The following is an 18,411-nucleotide window of genomic DNA, read 5'->3' on the forward strand; positions in this document are numbered from 1 at the left end:
TAGGATCATGCGTCCCAGCGCCGAGTCCTGGAACTCAGAGATGGAGACACACACTGCTCCAGCTGTGGCTCCAGGCACATTTCGTTTAAAGCTCCAAGAGCAACGTTAGCTTTGGTTTCGTTTTGTTCCATTTTCTCACTTAAAATTTTATTAATTTTTGCACAATTTAAAAGAACAGAAACAAGGCCAGTGCCTGAACAAACAAACAATAAGAACAATGTAAACAGAGGGAGGTAACAAATGATACATCAGAATAGTAAGATCTATTCAGTGTCTGTCTGTGTTCCTTTGTAGGTAATCCATTTATCCCACTTATCTTTAAATACTGCTTCCTTGAGTCTCAGAGTGTGTGTCTCAATCTCAGTCCATTGGTTGTAGGTGGGAGGTTCAAGCTTGAACCATTTCCTGGTTATTGCTTTTCTAGCAGCTGTCAGGAGCATTTTAATCAGGTAATGATCATCTGTTCTAATCACCTTCGTTATGCTACCCAGATATAAAATTGTACCTGTCATGGGAATAGGGTATTTCAAAAATTTTGTTTAAGGTCAACCATACAGTGTTCCAAAACTGTATAATTTTTGGGCAACTCCAAAAAACATGAGTATGGTTGGCATCATCCGCCCCACATTGCCTCCAACAGACCTGCGGCATTTAGTTGTTTACTCTTTATTGATGGAGTGATAAAAAAGCGAATAAGATTTTGCCAGTTAAATTCCTGCCACTTAAGTGAACAGGTTGAGGACTGAGCCAATTTACATATTTGAAGCCATTCTTCATCAGAGATTGTGATAAGCATCTCTTTTTCCCATTTATTTTTGACAGACAGTAGAGTATTTATGGTTGACCATTAGGCTAACATATAATCGGGAAATAATTTTTTGAGTTTTTGAATCATATGATGCCAGCAACAGATCCAAGACTGCATTAGTTTTGTCACTCCCGTTGAATTTTATGTCCTTATTGTAATATTCTCTGAGCTGCAAATATCGAAAGAGATCCTGATTGCTAAGTCCAAATTTATCCTTCAATTCCTGGAAACTCCTCATCTCAGTATTCTTCACCACTGTATAAAAGGCAGTGAGGCCTTTTCAGCTCCAGCTCTTAAATGTTGAAAGCTTAAAGTCTTTATCAAAGGCTATCCATTTTAGAATTTTCCTTCATTCAATTTAAATTGTCTCGCCAACTTGAACCAAATATCCAATGCATATTTAGTCACTGGATTAAGATCATTTTTTAAAGCATCGGGTATACTGTCCTCGCCCAAGTAAGTCTGTACCTGTTACCCAGGAATACGTCTCCACCTCTTTCCATCTAGCAAAATAATTAGGGTCACACCAGCAACAGAGGTAATGGAGCTGTGCAGCATAAAAATACAGTTTCAAATTAGGAAGGGCCATACCTCCTTTATCTTTAGGCAACTGTAATGTTGAATATCTGATTCTGGCTCTATTCCCACTCCAAATAAATCTGGATATCATCTTATCCCACTCTGACAATTGCTTAGACGGTACATCAACAGGAAGTGCTTAAAATAAATAAAGTAATCTTGGCAGAAGGTTCATTTTTATTGTACTCAACAAAAATATAAATGCAACACTTTTGGTTTTGCTCACATTTTGTATGAGATGAACTCAAAGATCTAAAACTTTTTCCACATACACAATATCACCATTTCCCTCAAATATTGTTCACAAACCAGTCTAAATCTGTGATAGTGAGCACTTCTCCTTTGCTGAGATAATCCATCCCACCTCACAGGTGTGCCATATCAAGATGCTGATTAGACACCATGATTAGTGCACAGGTGTGCCTTAGACTGTCCACAATAAAAGGCCACTCTGAAAGGTGCAGCTTTATTACACAGCACAATGCCACAGATGTTGCAAGATTTGAGGGAGCGTGCAATTGGCATGCTGACAGCAGGAATGTCAACCAGAGCTGTTGCTCGTGTATTGAATGTTCATTTCTACCATAAGCCGTCTCCAAAGGCGTTTCACAGAATTTGGCAGTACATCCAACCAGCCTCACAACCGTAGACCACGTGTAACCACACCAGCCCAGGACCTCCATATCCAGCATGTTCACCTCCAAGATCGTCTGAGACCAGCCAGTCGGACAGCTGCTGAAACAATCGGTTTGCATAACCAAAGAATTTCTGCACAAACAGAGAGAAACCGTCTCAGGGAAGCTCATCTGCATGCTCGTCGTCCTCATCGGGGTCTCGACCTGACTCCATCATCGTAACCGACTTGAGTGGGCAAATGCTCACATTCGCTGGGGTTTGGCACGTTGGAGAGGTGTTCTCTTCACGGATGAATCCCGGTTCACACTGTCCAGGGCAGATGGCAGACAGCGTGTGTGGCGTCGTGTGGGTGAGCGGTTTTCTGATGTCAATGTTGTGGATCGAGTGGCCCATGGTGGCGGTGGGGTTATGGTACGGGCAGGCGTCTGTTATGGACGAAGAACACAGGTGCATTTTATTGATGGCATTTTGAATCCACAGAGATACCGTGACGAGATCCTGAGGCCCATTGTTGTGCCATACATCCAAGAACATCACCTCATGTTGCAGCAGGATAATGCACGGCCTCATGTTGCAAGGATCTGTACACAATTCTTGGAAGCTGAAAATGTCCCAGTTCTTGCATGGCCGGCATACTCACCGGACATGTCACCCATTGAGCATGTTTGGGATGCTCTGGACCGGCGTATACGACAGCGTGTACCAGTTCCTGCCAATATCCAGCAACTTCGCACAGCCACTGAAGAGGAGTGGACCAACATTCCACAGGCCACAATTGACAACCTGATCAACTCTATGCGAAGGAGATGTGTTGCACTGCATGAGGCAAATGGTGGTCACACCAGATACTGACTGGTATCCCCCCCACCAATAAAACAAAACTGCACCTTTCAGAGTGGCCTTTTATTGTGGACAGTCTAAGGCACACCTGTGCACTAATCACTAATCAACCAATGTTTTGCTCTCTTCCACCTATCTCAACTCCCTTCAGGTCATCACATTGCTGTATTGCCTGGGCCAGCGGTTCGATGTATAGAGCGAATAAGGTGGGACTCAAACAACACCCTTGTCGAGTTCCTGTACTCAACTCAAAACGCTCTGTCAATGAACCATTCACCTTTATTCTTGCTGTTGGTTTTTGATAAATTGCCCTTATACACCTAATTGAATCTTCAGTGAAACCAAACTTATCTAACGTCAAATATAAGAAATCCCAATCCACTCGGTCAAACGCCTTCTCAGTGTCGAGGCTGATTAGGGCTGCTTTCAAGTTTGATTTTGTAATGTTATGTAGTATATGGAGGGTTCTTCTAATACTGTCATGACTTTGCCTCCCTGTTATAAAGCCAGTCTGGTCCTCATCTATTATGTCTGTATTAACTCTCTTGGCAATAATGGATGTGTATAATTTGTAGTCAACATTTAAAATTGATATTAGCCTGTAACTAGCACAATTTTCTGTATCTTTGTTCTCTTTAGGGATTAGAGTTACAATTGCCTCCCTCCATGATGGTGGCGTTCTACCCTCCTTGTGAACATAGTTGAGGGCTCTAAGAAGGAGTGGCTTCAGGTCCTCCCCGAATACCCTATACCACTCTGTGGGGAAGCCGTCACTACCTGGAGCCTTACCTGTTTTTAAACTACTTACTGCTTTATCCAATTCTTTCATGGTAATTTCACTTGTGATTTTTTTTTTTGTATTTCCCCAATGTAAGGAAGGTCTAGCTGATCTAAAAACATTTGAGCTGATTCCTTGTCAGGGGCACCCTCTTGTGAATACAACGTGCTATAATATTTATAAAAAGTTTTTTCTATCTCCTTGGGATTTGTCTCAAATTTTTGTGAAATTGGATCTCTTATTTTAAGGATTGCAGCGTCAGCTTGTTGTTTACATAATCTACGGGCAAGTAATTTGGTTGACTTTGGGCCAAGTTCATAATATGTCTGATTGAAATATCTACTTTTTTTCTCTATTTCCTGATCTAAAAAATTTACAAGCTCTGATTTCAACTTTTGTATTTTATTTTGTGTCTCTTGATCTTTCTTTAATTTCAATTTGTGTTCTTGGTCTTTCAAGTCATTTGTTAGTTTTAGATATTGTTCCGTTCTAATTCTCTGTATGTATGTTGTCTTGGCTATGATTTTTCCACGCAATACTGCCCTGAGCGTATCCCATACTATTGAAGGGTCAACTTGGCCGTCATCATTCTGTTCAATAAATAGTTTTATTTCTTGCTTGATATATTCGGTAACTGATTGATTGTTCAATAGTCCAACATTAAATCTCCATACAGTATTTTTCTGCCTCTTGTCTAATTGAATAGTTAAATAAACTGAATTATGGTCTGACACATCTGCAACTCCAATTCTACATTCTAATACTCTATAGTAGTCCTCCTTTTTCATTAGAAAATAATCTATCCTTGAGTAAACAGAGTGAGGCACCGAGTAATGGGTGTAATCTTTCTCTGACGGGTGAAAAAGTCTCCACACATACACCATGCCAATTTCCTCTAAAGTTGTATTAAGTATTCTTGTTAGGTTTTACTTATTTCTATTCTTACTAGTAGAGTCCCATTTTAAATCTAGAACTGCGTTCCAGTCTCCAGCACAAACACATATCCCCTCTGCCTCCACTGTAACAACATCAAACAGCATTTTATAAAAGGATCCATCACTATCTGGGGGTGCATAGATGTTTATCAAAGTTAGAGTTGTATTTTCTATTATACCCTTTACTATGACATACCTTCCCTGGTCATCTCTTATTACCTTATGTTCTTTGAATTTCACAGATTTAGAGATAAGTGTCGCTATCCCTCTCTTATGACTCTCAGCATGTGAGCTGTAAAACACATTATTATATCCAAACTTAACAAGTTTATCATGCTTCTGGGCTGACAAGTGCGTTTCTTGCAAATAAATAATGTGCACATTATCTTGTTTTTAGCTTAGTCATGACCTGTGACCTCTTTACTGGATTACCTAGTCCATTGACATTCAATGTAATAAATCTCAACTGTTGACTCTGTATCATGCTGAAGCCCATTCATTATGATAATGGCTAAACCTCCCAAACAAAAAACAACTGTTCTCTAAGAGCGAAAACCATTTAACAAAAAACAAAAAAAAAGAACCAAACCTAAAATGAACAACAAAGACTCCCAAGGTGGGGTATACCAAAACCCTCCCCGACCCTTTACCAGGTGAGGGGGAAAGCCCCCCTGAAAGAGAGGGCCCCTCCCAGAACTAGTGGCTGCCCTCCCAAAAGCTTACCACTCGTTCTACCTCAGGTACTATAGGTCCCCTCCAGCTGGGCTAATCAGATTTATAGATGATAATAATCAAACAATTCTTAATAAAATATTATGCATGCAGTTCTTGATCAAAACTTATTTTAAACTATAGTTTGTGCCTACAGTGTTCATTCTCCCAGGCAGCATCCTCTCATTTGGCCAATTAAAACAAGTGGCATTATTACGATGAAATTCCTGCAGGCGCTCTCGTGCACGCTGAGCTGCAGATCCGCGATGTTGGACACGTTGCCATTGCACTGTCTGGTCCAGTCCTTGTAGCGCTACCGCTGTAGAGCCACTGGAGTCATCCTCACTCGCGCATCTGACGGGGAAACTCCTGTTGCGCAAATCCTCCTTGGCGCTGTTATAGATCTGCGAGCCGCTCTCCCAGTGAATACGCATACGCGTAAAAGGCGTCTGGAAGCTAATGCCCTTCTCTTTCAAAACAGATTTAACATTTATAGGCTTTGCAGCACTGCACCACGTCTGAGGTATAATCATGGTCAAACGACAAAGTCTTTCCGCCAAATAAGATTTTCTTTTGCCAAACTTGTTTGAGGATTGTTTCTTTTACCTTGAACTGGAGAAAATTGACCACTATGGATCTAGGCGGTGCACTGGGGTTCGGCTTTGAAGCGAGTGAGCGGTGTGCACGTTGTATTTGTAGATCCGTCCCATCTTCAATTAGCTTCTCGTCAATTATCAATTTCTCCACAAACTGTAGCACTGAGGACCCCTCCGCTCCTTTAGGCACTCTGTAAATTCTTAAATTATTCCTCCTTAACCTCGATTCTAGGTCGTTGACCCTGTTCAGCAGCACCCTCTGGTCTTTAAGTGACTGTTGGAGTGCCTCATGTACCGTGGCTGACCATGTTTCCAGCTCGTCAATTCGTGCAGCGGCCTCCCCAAGTTTCTCACTCTAGTCCTGAATCGAAAGTGATACGGTGGTTAGCTGCTGATCCATCTGCTGCTTGAGTTTGTTCAACTCCTTCTTCACGTCTTGCTTGAAATAATTTCTGAATGTGTCCAAGTCCGTTTTTAACTCCGTTCTTAAAGAAGCGATTTGTTCACTTATTTTTATTAAAGAAGCGTGAAAGGATTCTGTCGGGTCACCGCCATATTCTGCCCCCTTAGCGTTAGCATCAGCTGTGATCTGCGTGCCCGGAGACGGTGTTTCTTTCTCTTGTTTTTCTGGCATCATCTTGTTCTTAGATCTGGCCCCCCCACTCATATTTGAATAGTAGATGCCAAAAGTCTCGTATCAAGTTAATGACAGTGGGTTAAATAGCCCAGCTGCGCGGAGCTCTCACTTTATGCGACCATCTTCCTCCGTAGCCAAACTGGAAGCCCTCGTTTTGTTCCATTTTCATCCCTTTTGGGCTCTTGATTCGCTGGCTATTCAGTAAGAAAGCTCGTTCGTCCACCTTTTCTCAACAATTTGTGTTTTGTTTTTTTTTCCCCCTTTGTTCAGGAATCGTCATATGCCGTGTGACCGGACCTTTAGACATGCAGAAACACACAACACCTGCATCCATTTATCAACAGGCATCAAATCCTTTCAAACTGAGAAACTACAGAACTCACATATAATGGATTCAGGTTGACCAGTGATTTGTCCTTTATCATTTAAATCTGTTATGTTTATAAAATGGACATCTGTTTTTTCTAAGTCTGTTGCAGAGTGGTACCTTAAAATCTTAAAGCCTGATTTATGCTTCTGCAACTCTAATTCCGTGGCCATGCAATGACATTGACGTACTCGTACATGTGACTCTAAAGTTCTCTGTCGCGTCTTTATGCAGTTTGCCACAGGAACAGTGGTCTTTTCCAGATTAATTTGTCCCTCAATGAGCTCCAATTCTTTATGCAATCGTCAACCTCCATATAACAATATGGTACATACAATTTTCCATCAATTGCAGGTCATTGAAGCATCTTTTTCCGACTCCATGTTGTAAAGTTGGTCATATTTGCAGACTTTTTTGCCAATCCGTGGGTGCACTGCAAAAACTTTTAAAATATAACAGGAGAGGAAGGAGTGTAAATATAGAAGTGACAAATCACAGTCCATGTGGTCTCAGTCTGATTTTAAAATTCTTAAGGCTGTTTTTAAAGCTCTGAATGGTTTGGCCCAATCATATTTAGCTGAGCTGCTGACACATCGGGACCAAAACAGAGTTTTGCGATTGTTTAACCAGTGTGCACTAGAGGTTCTGAGGTCCAGATACTGCCACTGGGGAGACTGGGCTTTCTCTGTGGCTACACCCAGACTGTGGAAGAAGCCCCCCCAAGATCCGCACCATCACTGACCTTGGTCTTTTTAAATATAGATTACAAACCTTCCTTTTTAGAATGGCTTTTGCCCAACCAGCAGCGCGCTGACATTTTATTTAGTTCTTATCTGCAAATATTTTTGGATGTATATTTTTATTGATGTGTCTGTTTTAAATTTGTTTATTGTCTTAGGGTTTTAAGTTATTCTGTGCTTTTATCTGTGTGTGAAGTACACTGGCCACCCTCTGGACTGTGGAAAGGACTATATAAATAAATAAACCTTTAGCAGGTTTGCTTCAGGCTATGGAGAGGGTTTGCAGCCATGCAGATGGCTCTGATCTAAAGCGGTTTGGTTCCTCACACCCAGGGATGTGTGTGAAACTTAATACCATATTACACTGCAGGCAACAAGCAGCATTTTGTTAATAATCACCAGCCTTTAATAAAGGCATGCCTTGTTTAGGTGCCGGGTCTGAGCAATAAACAGCCGGTCTTTTAATCACAGAAATACGGTACCCACTTTCCTTGAATTGGTGAGTGTCAGTGCTGAACTTCATCTCATGTGTTAGTGGGCACGTCCAGACTGCTTAGTCCACTACATGAGAGGGGTTTTCAATGAAAATGCATTACAATCAGAAGGGATGTTTTGTCCGATGTGAGTGAATATCCATTATATTCGGTGTTTATTACTTGGAAAACCATACAAAAGCATTGTGACTTTTGTTTTTGTGCAGTGAGTGTGAATATCCGATTTATACGACGACTGTTTAGGTGAGTTTTACTGTACTTGCAAATAGAGAACAGACAAGTACAGCCTTCAGCATGTGAACATTTGATCTGATATGAGTTTACTTCAAATTCAGATGATGCACAACATGCTGCAGATAGCCACAACACAACAGAAGTACCAACACCACAAAAAGAGGTTTCTGCCCCAAGAACTTTCACTGATGGACCCATCAAAGCGTCGTAGGCTTTAACACACACGACAGCTAAGTTGATTTTATTGATGGTTTCACTCTGCAGTATTTTGGTGGTGCATTAATGTTCTGTTGTGAACTGCTCTTCATGTGGCTATCTGCAATGACTGAATGTCCAGAAAACACGCTATCAAGTCAAACTGTTTTACGTGCATGGGTTCATACCTCGGAGCTCAGTGATGATTTCTATTTTCTGGTCCAGGATCTGCTCCAGCTGAGTAGCATATGACTCCACATCATAATCCACCTTCTCAGTCATCTCCAGTAGCACCTTCTCATCCTCTAACCACCTGATAGATTCCTGCTCAGAGAAGAAGCATGGAGTTTTTGTTTTTTTAATTTGATATTAGCATCAGTGTACAAAAAACACCTGCCTCTTTGGTTTTCAATAAGTAACAAGCCTTTTTCTGTCTGTGACCAACGATATTATGACTCCAAAAGTTGTTTAATTATCACAAACTAAGACATTTTTTTAACTGTTTCATTTCCGTGACAGACACTACGTGCACAGTACAACCCCTGGCAAAAATTATGGAATCATGAAAAACAAAAGGACGCTCCAACACATCACTAGTATTTTGTTGCACCACCTCTGGCTTTTATAACAGCTTGCAGTCTCTGAGGCATGGACGTAATGAGTGACAAACAGTACTCTTCATCAATCTGGCTCCAACTTTCTCTGATTGCTGTTGCCAGATCAGCTTTGCAGGTTGGAGCCTTGTCATGGACCATTTTCTTCAATTTCCACCAAAGATTTTCAATTGGATTAAGATCTGGACTATTTGCAGGCCATGACATTGACCCTATGTGTCTTTTTGCAAGGAATGTTTTCACAGTTTTTGCTCTATGGCAAGATGCATTATCTTGAAAAATGATATCATCCCCAAACATCCTTTCAATTTGATGGGATAAGAAAAGTGTCCAAAATATCAACATAAACTTGTGCATTTATTGATGATGTAATGACAGCCATCTCCCCAGTGCCTTTACCTGACATGCAGCCCCATATCATCAATGACTGTGGAAATTTACATGTTCTCTTCAGGCAGTCATCTTTATAAATCTCATTGGAACGGCACCAAACAAAAGTTCCAGCATCATTACCTTGCCCAATGCAGATTCGAGATTCATCACTGAATATGACTTTCATCCAGTCATCCACAGTCCACGATTGCTTTTCCTTAGCCCATTGTAACCTTGTTTTTTTTCTGTTTAGGTGTTAATGATGGCTTTCGTTTAGCTTTTCTGTATATAAATCCCATTTCCTTTAGGTGGTTTCTTACAGTTCGGTCACAGACGTTGACTCCAGTTTCCTCCCATTCTTTCCTCATTTGTTTTGTTGTGCATTTTCGATTTTTGAGACATATTGCTTTAAGTTTTCTGTCTTGACGCTTTGATGTCTTCCTTGGTCTACCAGTATGTTTGCCTTTAACAACCTTCCCATGTTGTTTGTATTTGGTCCAGAGTTTAGACACAGCTGACTGTGAACAACCAACATCTTTTGCAACATTGCGTGATGATTTACCCTCTTTTAAGAGTTTGATAATCCTCTCCTTTGTTTCAATTGCCATCTCTCGTGTTGGAGCCATGATTCATGTCAGTCCACTTGGTGCAATAGCTCTCCAAGGTGTGATCACTCCTTTTTAGATGCAGACTAACAAGCAGATCTGATTTGATGCAGGTTTTAATTTTGGGGATGAAAATTTACAGGGTGATTCCATAATTTATTCCTCAGAATTGAGTGAGTCCATATTTTTTTCCCTCTGCTTGGTCTAAAAAAGTAACCGTTACTGACTGCCACAATTTTTTTTTCTTGCTTTCTTATAGTGTTTCTTAAAGCCAGAAAGTTGCCATTTGAAATGACTTTAGTTTTGTGTCATGTCTGTGATCTGCTTTTTTTCTACAAAATTAAACAACTGAATGAACATCCACCGAGGCCGGTGATTCCATAATTATTGCCAGGGGTTGTATCACAGTGCATGATGTGCCACAGCCACGGTAAATGGAATTCATTGTTCATGCCTTCCTGCAGCAATATCACAATTTATGATGTGTAAAGATCTACACATTAAGTGATTAATAAATATTTTATTTTTTACAAACCACACCACGCGAATACAACTGCTGCCAAACATGGAATCACACACACAGTGGATTTTCACACAGCTTCCTTAATTTGTAGCAAATAAATCAAAATATGACAGTTTTTATTCAACAGATGAACATTAAAGTTAAGTGACTGTTTGTTATGCTTTACATAAGAAGATTGTACAAAATTTAATAAGACTTCTATCTCAGCATCTCAGCAGACATCTGGTGAGATAGACGAGTCATTCATAAGGTACAGTGCATCAGGAATGTATTCACAGCTCTTTCTTTTTTCCCCACATTTTGTTATGTTACAGCTTTATTCCAAGATGGAGTAAATAATTTTTTCCCCTCAAATTTCTACTCACAACACCCCATAATGACAACATGATTTTTTTTATTTATGCAAATTTCTAAAAAACAAAAAACTAATGTGTACATAATTCACACTCTGATCAATACTTTGTTGTTGCACCTTTGACAGCAATTACAGCCTCGTGTCTTCTTGAATATGATGCCACAAGCTTAGCTTACATTTACAGAAAGACCAGGTAAGCCCAATGAGATAGTGTGGGTGAAATGGGAACATCTGGAGGAGCCCACTGACAGACATCTTCAACTCACACCTCTTAAGAGCCCAAAGAGCGATAAATTTGGCTAATGGTCCACATATTTAAAAAAAAGGGGACCAGAGAGTGTGTGCCAATTACATCACACTACTCAGCCTCCCTGGTAAAGTCTACTCCAAGGTGCTGAAAGGAGGGTTCAGCCAATAGTCACCTGTGATTGAAGAGGAACAATGCGGGTTCCGTCCTGGTCGTGGAACAACCGACCAGCTCTTCACTCTCAAAAAGATCCTGGAGGGTGTCTGGGAGTATGCCCATCCAGTCTACAACCCCATCCAATGAGGTTGGGACGTTGTGTAACAAAATACAATGATTTGAAAATTCTTTTCAAACTATATTCAATTGAATACGCCACAAAGACAAGATATTTAATGTTCAAACTCAAAGTTTATTGTTTTTGTACAAATATTTGCTCATTTTGAAATGGATGCCTGCAACATGTTTCAAAAAAGTTGGGATGGGGCACAAAAGACTAGGAAAGTTGATGAATGCTCAAAGAACACCTGTTTGGAAACAGGCGAGTGTTATGATTGGGTATAAAAGGCGCATCCCCAAAAGGCTCAGCCATTCACAAGCAAAGATGGGGTGAGGATCACCAATGAAAAAATAATCCAACAGTTTAAGAACAATGTTTCTGAAAGTTCAATTGCAAGGAATTTAGGGATTCCATCATCTACAGTCCACAATATAATCAGAAGATTCAGAGAATCTGGAGAACTTTCTACACGTAAGCGGTGAGGCCGAAAACCAACACTGAATGCCCGTGACCTTCGATCCCTCAGGCAGCACTGCATTAAAAACCAACATCATTGTGTAAAGGATCTTACCCCTGGGCTCAGGAACACTTCAGAAAACAGTTGTCAGTTAATACAGTTCATCACTACATCTATAAGTGCAAGTTAAAACTCTACCATGCAAAACGAAAGCCATACATCAACAACATCCAGAAATACCACCGCCTTCTCTGGGCCCAAGCTCATTTGAAATGGACAGATGCAAAAGTGAGCTGTGGTCTTATGAGTACACATTTCAAACTGTTTTTGGAAATCATGGATGTCATGTCCTCTGGACAAGAGTAAAAAGGCCAACCAGACTGTTACCAGTGCAAAGTTCAAAAGACAGCATCTGTGATGGTATGGGGGTGTGTTAGTGTCCATGACATGGGCAACTTACACATCTGTGATGGCGTCATCAATGCTGAAAGGTACATCCAGGTTTTGGAGCAACACATGCTGCCATCCAAGCAATGTCTTTTTCAGGATCGTCCCTGCTTATTTCAGCAAGACAATGCCAAGGCACATTCTGCACGTGTTACAACAGCGTGGCTTCATAGTAAAAGAGTGCGGGCACTAGACTGGCCTGCCTGCGGTCCAGACCTGTCGCCCACTGAAAATGTGTGGCGGATTATGAAGCGTAAAATATGACAACGGAGACCCCGGACTGTTGAACAACTGAAGTTGTACATCAAGCAAGAATGGGACAGAATTCCACCAACAAAGCTTCAACAATTAGTGTCAGGGAACTGGCGCAGCAGGGACAGTATTGCATTTGCTCTGCCATACTGTTGTGATGAAAAAGGGAGCTGAGCCAAAAGGCAACACTCTTGATCTACTGGTCAATCATCATTGCTACTCTCACCTATAGTCATGAGGGTTGGGTCATGACCGAATGAACTAGATCGAGGGTACAAGCGGCCAAATCGGGCTTCCTTAGGAGGGTGGCTGGTGTGTCTCTTAGAGATAGGTTGAGAAGCTCGGTCATCCATGGGGAACTCGGAGTAGTCGCTGCTCCTTCATGTTGAAAGGAACCAGTTGTGGTGGTTCAGGCATCTAGTAAGGATGCTACCTGGGCGCCTCCCTAGGGATGTGTTCCAGGCAAGTCCATCTGGGAGGAGATTCCAGGGAAGGCCCAGGACTAAGTGAAGAGATGATATCTCCACACTGGCCTGAGAATGCCTCGGGATCGCCCAGTCGGAGGCGGCCAATGTGGCCCGGGAAGGGGACGTCTGGGGTCCCCTGCTGGAGCTGTTGCCCCTGCAACCCGATCCGGGATAAGTGGTTGAAGATGAGTGAGTGAGTGAAGTAAAGCTCACCTATCTCTGGGCAGTTTTGCCCATTTCTCTTTGCAGCCCTTTTCAGATCTCTCCAGAGATGTTCAATCGGTTTCAGGCATGGGCTCTGGCTGGGCCACTCAAGGACATTCACAGAGTTGTCCTGAAGCCACTCCTTTGATATCTTGACTGTCTGCTTAAGGTCACTGTCCTGCTGAAAGTTGAACTGTCACCACAGTCTGAGGTCAAGAGTGCTCTGGAGCAGCTTTTCATCCAGGATGTCTCTGTACATTGCTGCATTCATCTTTCCCTCAATCCTGACTAGCCTCTGAGTTCCTGCTGCTGAAAAACATCCCCACAGCATAATGTTGCTACCACCATGCTTCACTGTAAGGATGGTGCCTGGTTTCCTCCAAACATGACTTCTGGCATTCACACCAAAGAGTTCAATCTTTGTCTCATCAGACCAGAGAATTTTGTTTCTCAAGGTCAGAGAGTCTTTCAGATGCCTTTTGGCAAACTCCAGGCAGGCTGCCATGTGCCTTTTACTAAGGAGTGGTTTCCGTCTGGCCACTCTACCATACAGGCCTGATTGGTGGATTGCTGAAGAGATAGTTGTCCTTCTAGAAGGTTCTCCTCTCTCCACACAGGAATACTGGAGCTCTTTTCTTGGTCACCTCCCAGACTAAGGCCCTTCTCCCCCAATCGATCAGTTTAGACAGGCGGCCAGCTCTAGGAAGAGTCCTGGTGGATCCGAACTTCTTCCATTTATGGATGATGGAGGCCACTGTGCTCATTGCTTCAAAGCGGCAGAAATGTTTCTGTACCCTTTGTGCCTTGAGACAATCCTGTCTCAGAGGTCTACAGACATTTCTTTTGACTTCATGCTTGGTTTGTGCTGTGATATGCACAGTCAACTGTGAGTCCTTATATGTAGACAGCTGTGTACGTTTCCAAATCATGTCCAATCAACAGAATTTACCCCAGGTGGACTCCAATTAAGCTGCAGAAACATCTCAAGGTTGATCAGTGGAAACAGGATGTACCTGATGTCAATTTTGAGCTTCATGGCAAAGGCTGTGAATACTTATTTCTTATCTTTTAAAATTTTCATAAATTTGCAAAAATCCACAAAAAAGTCACATTGTCATTATGGGGTATTATTGTGTGTAGACATTTGAGGAAAAAATTACTTGCTGAAACATAAAATGTGGAAAAAGTGAAGTGCTGTGAATACTTTTTGGATGCACTGCAGGCTGGCATGAACAGTTGCACAGGCAACAACAATACCTTCCAGGGTCAAGGGGTAAATATGTCATTTGTTTTATGATGTTGGTGCATTTTTAAATGGAGCTTTAGTTTAATGGTTGCATGAGTGAGGAGTAAAACAAACTTCCAACCTGGAAGACAGCACGGTGATCTTCTAGGACCTGCTCCTCCATTTCCACCAGCTGAGACACGGCTTCATGAAAAGTAAAGAGTTGTGGAGACACTTCCTCCTCCTGACAAAGGAAACACATTTAGACCTTACACAGAAGGCACAACGTTAACCCAGAATCAAATGTCTGAGCTTACAGAAAACACAACACCATGCCCCTGCTGTTAGGTCTAGTGTACATCACTGTCAAATTGTGTCAGGTGTGTATGCGCGGGCGCGCACGTGTGTGTGTGTGTGTGTGTGTGTGTGTGTGTGTGTGTGTGTGTGTGTGTGTGTGTGTGTGTGTGTGTGTGTGTGGACTGACCAATGCAAAAATCATAATATTAAAGTATTACAGTAATTTAATCTTTTCCAAAAACATTAGCGCATGTCATTCAGTGAGATGAGTTGGACTACCAATATGTAGACCCGAGTTCAATTACCAGTTCCACTACCTGTGTCCTTTTGACAAGGGCCAACAATTGTTTTCATAACTGATTAATCAATTAGTTGTAAGGTCCATAAAACATCACAACTGTGAAAAAATATCAGTTTTCCATAGGCCACAATGGTGTCTTCAAAGGTCTGTTCTGTCCACAGCCCAGATACTCAGTTTTCTGGAAAGTACTGAAATACTCGTATCTTCATATTTAAGATGAAATCATGATATATCTGATAATCTCTGATATATATATATATATATATATATATATATATATATATATATATATAAATTGATTATAAAGCAATTATCAATTAATTTCTGATTAATAACTGTTACAGTTCTACACTGGAGTTAAACATAAATCAATGCAGTGGTTTTAGGCTATAAATCTACCACAGCACTCAGAGCCCATATCCCCGTCAAGAAAAAACAACTCTGCAACTACAGGGTGTAGAAAAACATTAAAACCCCTTTCACACCCTGCCTACTTTGAGTTGTGTGGCATTATGATGATGCAGGAATGTCTGTGTCAGGTGCATGCAGCAGGGGGGAAGAGAGGAGGTGAGAACGCAGAGGAGAACCTGCACACAGACTCAGCTGCAGCCAGTCTGTGTGTGCTCTGATCTCTCTTCTAGTTTGTATGTCTTGTGCTGAGCCGCAGGTCTGCGCTCTGAGTTCTGTCATAGTTTATTTCTGATGGTCGAAGATCAAGACTAAGATCCAGGATTTCAATGACTTCCTAGACTCTGCCATCAGAAGTGTATCAGTTTGCAGTTAAACTGTTAAAACGTTTAGACACATTCACTCATCTTGGCACTGACATTCATGTCTCTGAGTCCTCAGGCTTTGAGATCGAGAGATGCCTGGGAAGAGCTTATGAAGTCATGAGGTCGCTGGACAGAGATATAATATCTTTCCAGGAGAAAGAAGGTCCGAGTCTTCGGGGTCCTGGTGCTACCTGTTTTACTACATGCTTGTGTTTTGGTAGATTTTTCGGTGCTGTTGGAATGACTTTGTGTCAGATGAACAGTTAGTGAGAGAGACTAAGATGAGTATCATTTGCATTGTGAGGTTATCAGCTGCACATGATCCAACATGCAGGTAGCTCTGTGTTCGGGACCTCAGCAGTTGGAAAAGGCTAAAGGACTGCCCATGTTTCACATGAGTGAGCCACGTACAGTACATGATTACTTTCTAGATGGGATGAACCAGTTGTTTGACTGGATGCCACCAAGGACCCAAGGCTGTTCTGTGGTGTTGTGTATATGGCAGAGTGCAGCATCAGTGCATGCTCTCAGATCTGACCTGACCAGTTGTAACACTACAGGACTACTTTGTGCCTTGTGTTGAAATTCAAAAGCCTGGTAAAGTAATTCTCCCCAACTCATAAAAAAACATTGTTCAAAGGTATCAAACACATAATATTCTGTTTATAAGACCAGATCCTCCACACTTACATTCTGCTCACAGAGCAATTTGAGGTCGTCTCGCTGCGGTGAGCTGCTCAGCCAGTCTTCATCTAAAAGATTGAGCTGGTTGACAGCGTGGATATTTGCACGTCCGCCTTCCATCACCTGGTTGGGGTCCACAGTCAGCTCCTTCACTCTGCAAACACAAGTGAGAGTGAGTGGTTTTGTTATGACTGCTGATCCAGTTTCACAACAGCTGCTAATGGATCAGTGGCATGAAGTCAACTGTGGGAAACAAATAAAAGGTACACAAATCACAGGATGGCACACCATGATCGCAGTGATGCCATGCATGGGGAGAGATGAATTGTTAGAGCTTCAGATGTCTGAGCTTTAATTCTGGCAGGTCTGCTCTCATGCCAACAAGAAAACTGTCAACCAAAATACATAATACCTCTCCTACTGAGCTTTATGTACAATATGATGTAATCACTTCAGGAGCTCTGTGAAAGGGAAGATGGTGAGACAGTAGAAGTAAAGGTTCTACTGGTCAGTGGATTCATCAGCGTTTCTGATATTTTCTTAAGCGACTTTGGAGTGTGACAATATAATGTGGCAGCATTCTGCAATGCCAAACTGTAACATTGTGTACTGTTGAAACTAAAAGCTGTCATATTTACTAAATTAAACAATTTAAAATGCAAATATATAATTTATATATAATATAAATATATTTATAAATAATAAATATATTATTATAAATACAAATATAAATAATAAATATTTAATATATATATATATAATATAATATACAACACTCATAACTGGAGGACAGAGAACCCTACATCTATAAACTTTAAGTCTAGGTGTCAGCAGGACACAGACACCCCCTTGTATACAGAATATTTTGGAAGTACAGCCTGTTTAAAAAGACCTAACAGAGGTGATGAGGTAACACTGGACTCCTTCCTCCATGTGAGTATGTTACTAATTAATTAGGACTGTTAGATGAATAATCCACTGAGAATTAGCTCAAAACATGAGCTCATCCTGAATACAGTTACAGCTTCATGGACCTCTCTCAACATTACTGCTGCACCAACCAGCAGACAAACTATTAAGCAAATCCATTGAAAATCTGTGTAAGAACCCCCCATTTCTGTTGCATAGTTCATTCTGGTATTAAGCCAACCAGCCTACTGCCATATTTGGATGCCAGTGTTCCTTCCTGGTCTCATGTTAAGATCCAACAGCTCAGCTTAATTTTACCGGCATACTACGTAACATCTAACTTCCCATTCCAATTCTTAGTGGACTGTTTTTCAACATTACAATTTTGCCTCTGTGCACCACCACAACTGGTGGGACTGAAATGAAACATTCTACAAGTAGCTGTTTTTGTAGAGTAGATTGATTTTATTTTATAATTTGCTTTAATTTAAAGGATGTGGCAAAAAATATCACATTAACCATTTAGAAATTACAGCCATTGTTACACACAATCCCTCTAATTTCAGAGGCCAGCAGTAATTTAATAAACTACCCTGTACTCATGCATTGGAACGGCCAGGGCATTTTGCTTGAAAATATGTCACAAAAGGGGGTGGGCTGATGCATGGTCAATATTTCATTCTATGGAACGCCCATCATGCTCCAGCTAACACATAAATGGAGAGAGAGGTGGAGCATTATCATTACCCTGCATGACCTGAGCGGGACGAATGAAATCCAAACAACCCCCCATCTTACCATTCATTACTGACCCTACAGCAAAAAGGTTAACCTCTTGATTCACGTGTTTTA

General features: G+C 41.3%; 2 protein-coding genes across 7 annotated transcripts in view; both read right to left on the minus strand.

The window, feature by feature from the left end:
• Window positions 1–18,411, minus strand: part of LOC117510476 (betaine--homocysteine S-methyltransferase 1-like) — a 366,504-nt gene that overhangs the window by 169,365 nt on the left and 178,728 nt on the right.
• Window positions 1–18,411, minus strand: part of LOC117510474 (kinesin-like protein KIF2A) — a 104,483-nt gene that overhangs the window by 2,153 nt on the left and 83,919 nt on the right. For all 6 annotated transcript variants that reach the window (XM_034170201.1, XM_034170198.1, XM_034170197.1 and 3 more), the window contains 3 exons: window positions 16,657–16,804; window positions 14,738–14,839; window positions 8,739–8,874 (listed from right to left, as the gene is read on the minus strand). In XM_034170201.1, the coding sequence (XP_034026092.1) occupies window positions 8,739–8,874; window positions 14,738–14,839; window positions 16,657–16,804 (386 nt within the window). The remainder of the gene's footprint in view (window positions 1–8,738; window positions 8,875–14,737; window positions 14,840–16,656; window positions 16,805–18,411) is intronic.

The sequence above is a fragment of the Thalassophryne amazonica genome, chromosome 5, assembly GCF_902500255.1.
Source record: "Thalassophryne amazonica chromosome 5, fThaAma1.1, whole genome shotgun sequence".
Classification (NCBI taxonomy): domain Eukaryota; kingdom Metazoa; phylum Chordata; class Actinopteri; order Batrachoidiformes; family Batrachoididae; genus Thalassophryne; species Thalassophryne amazonica.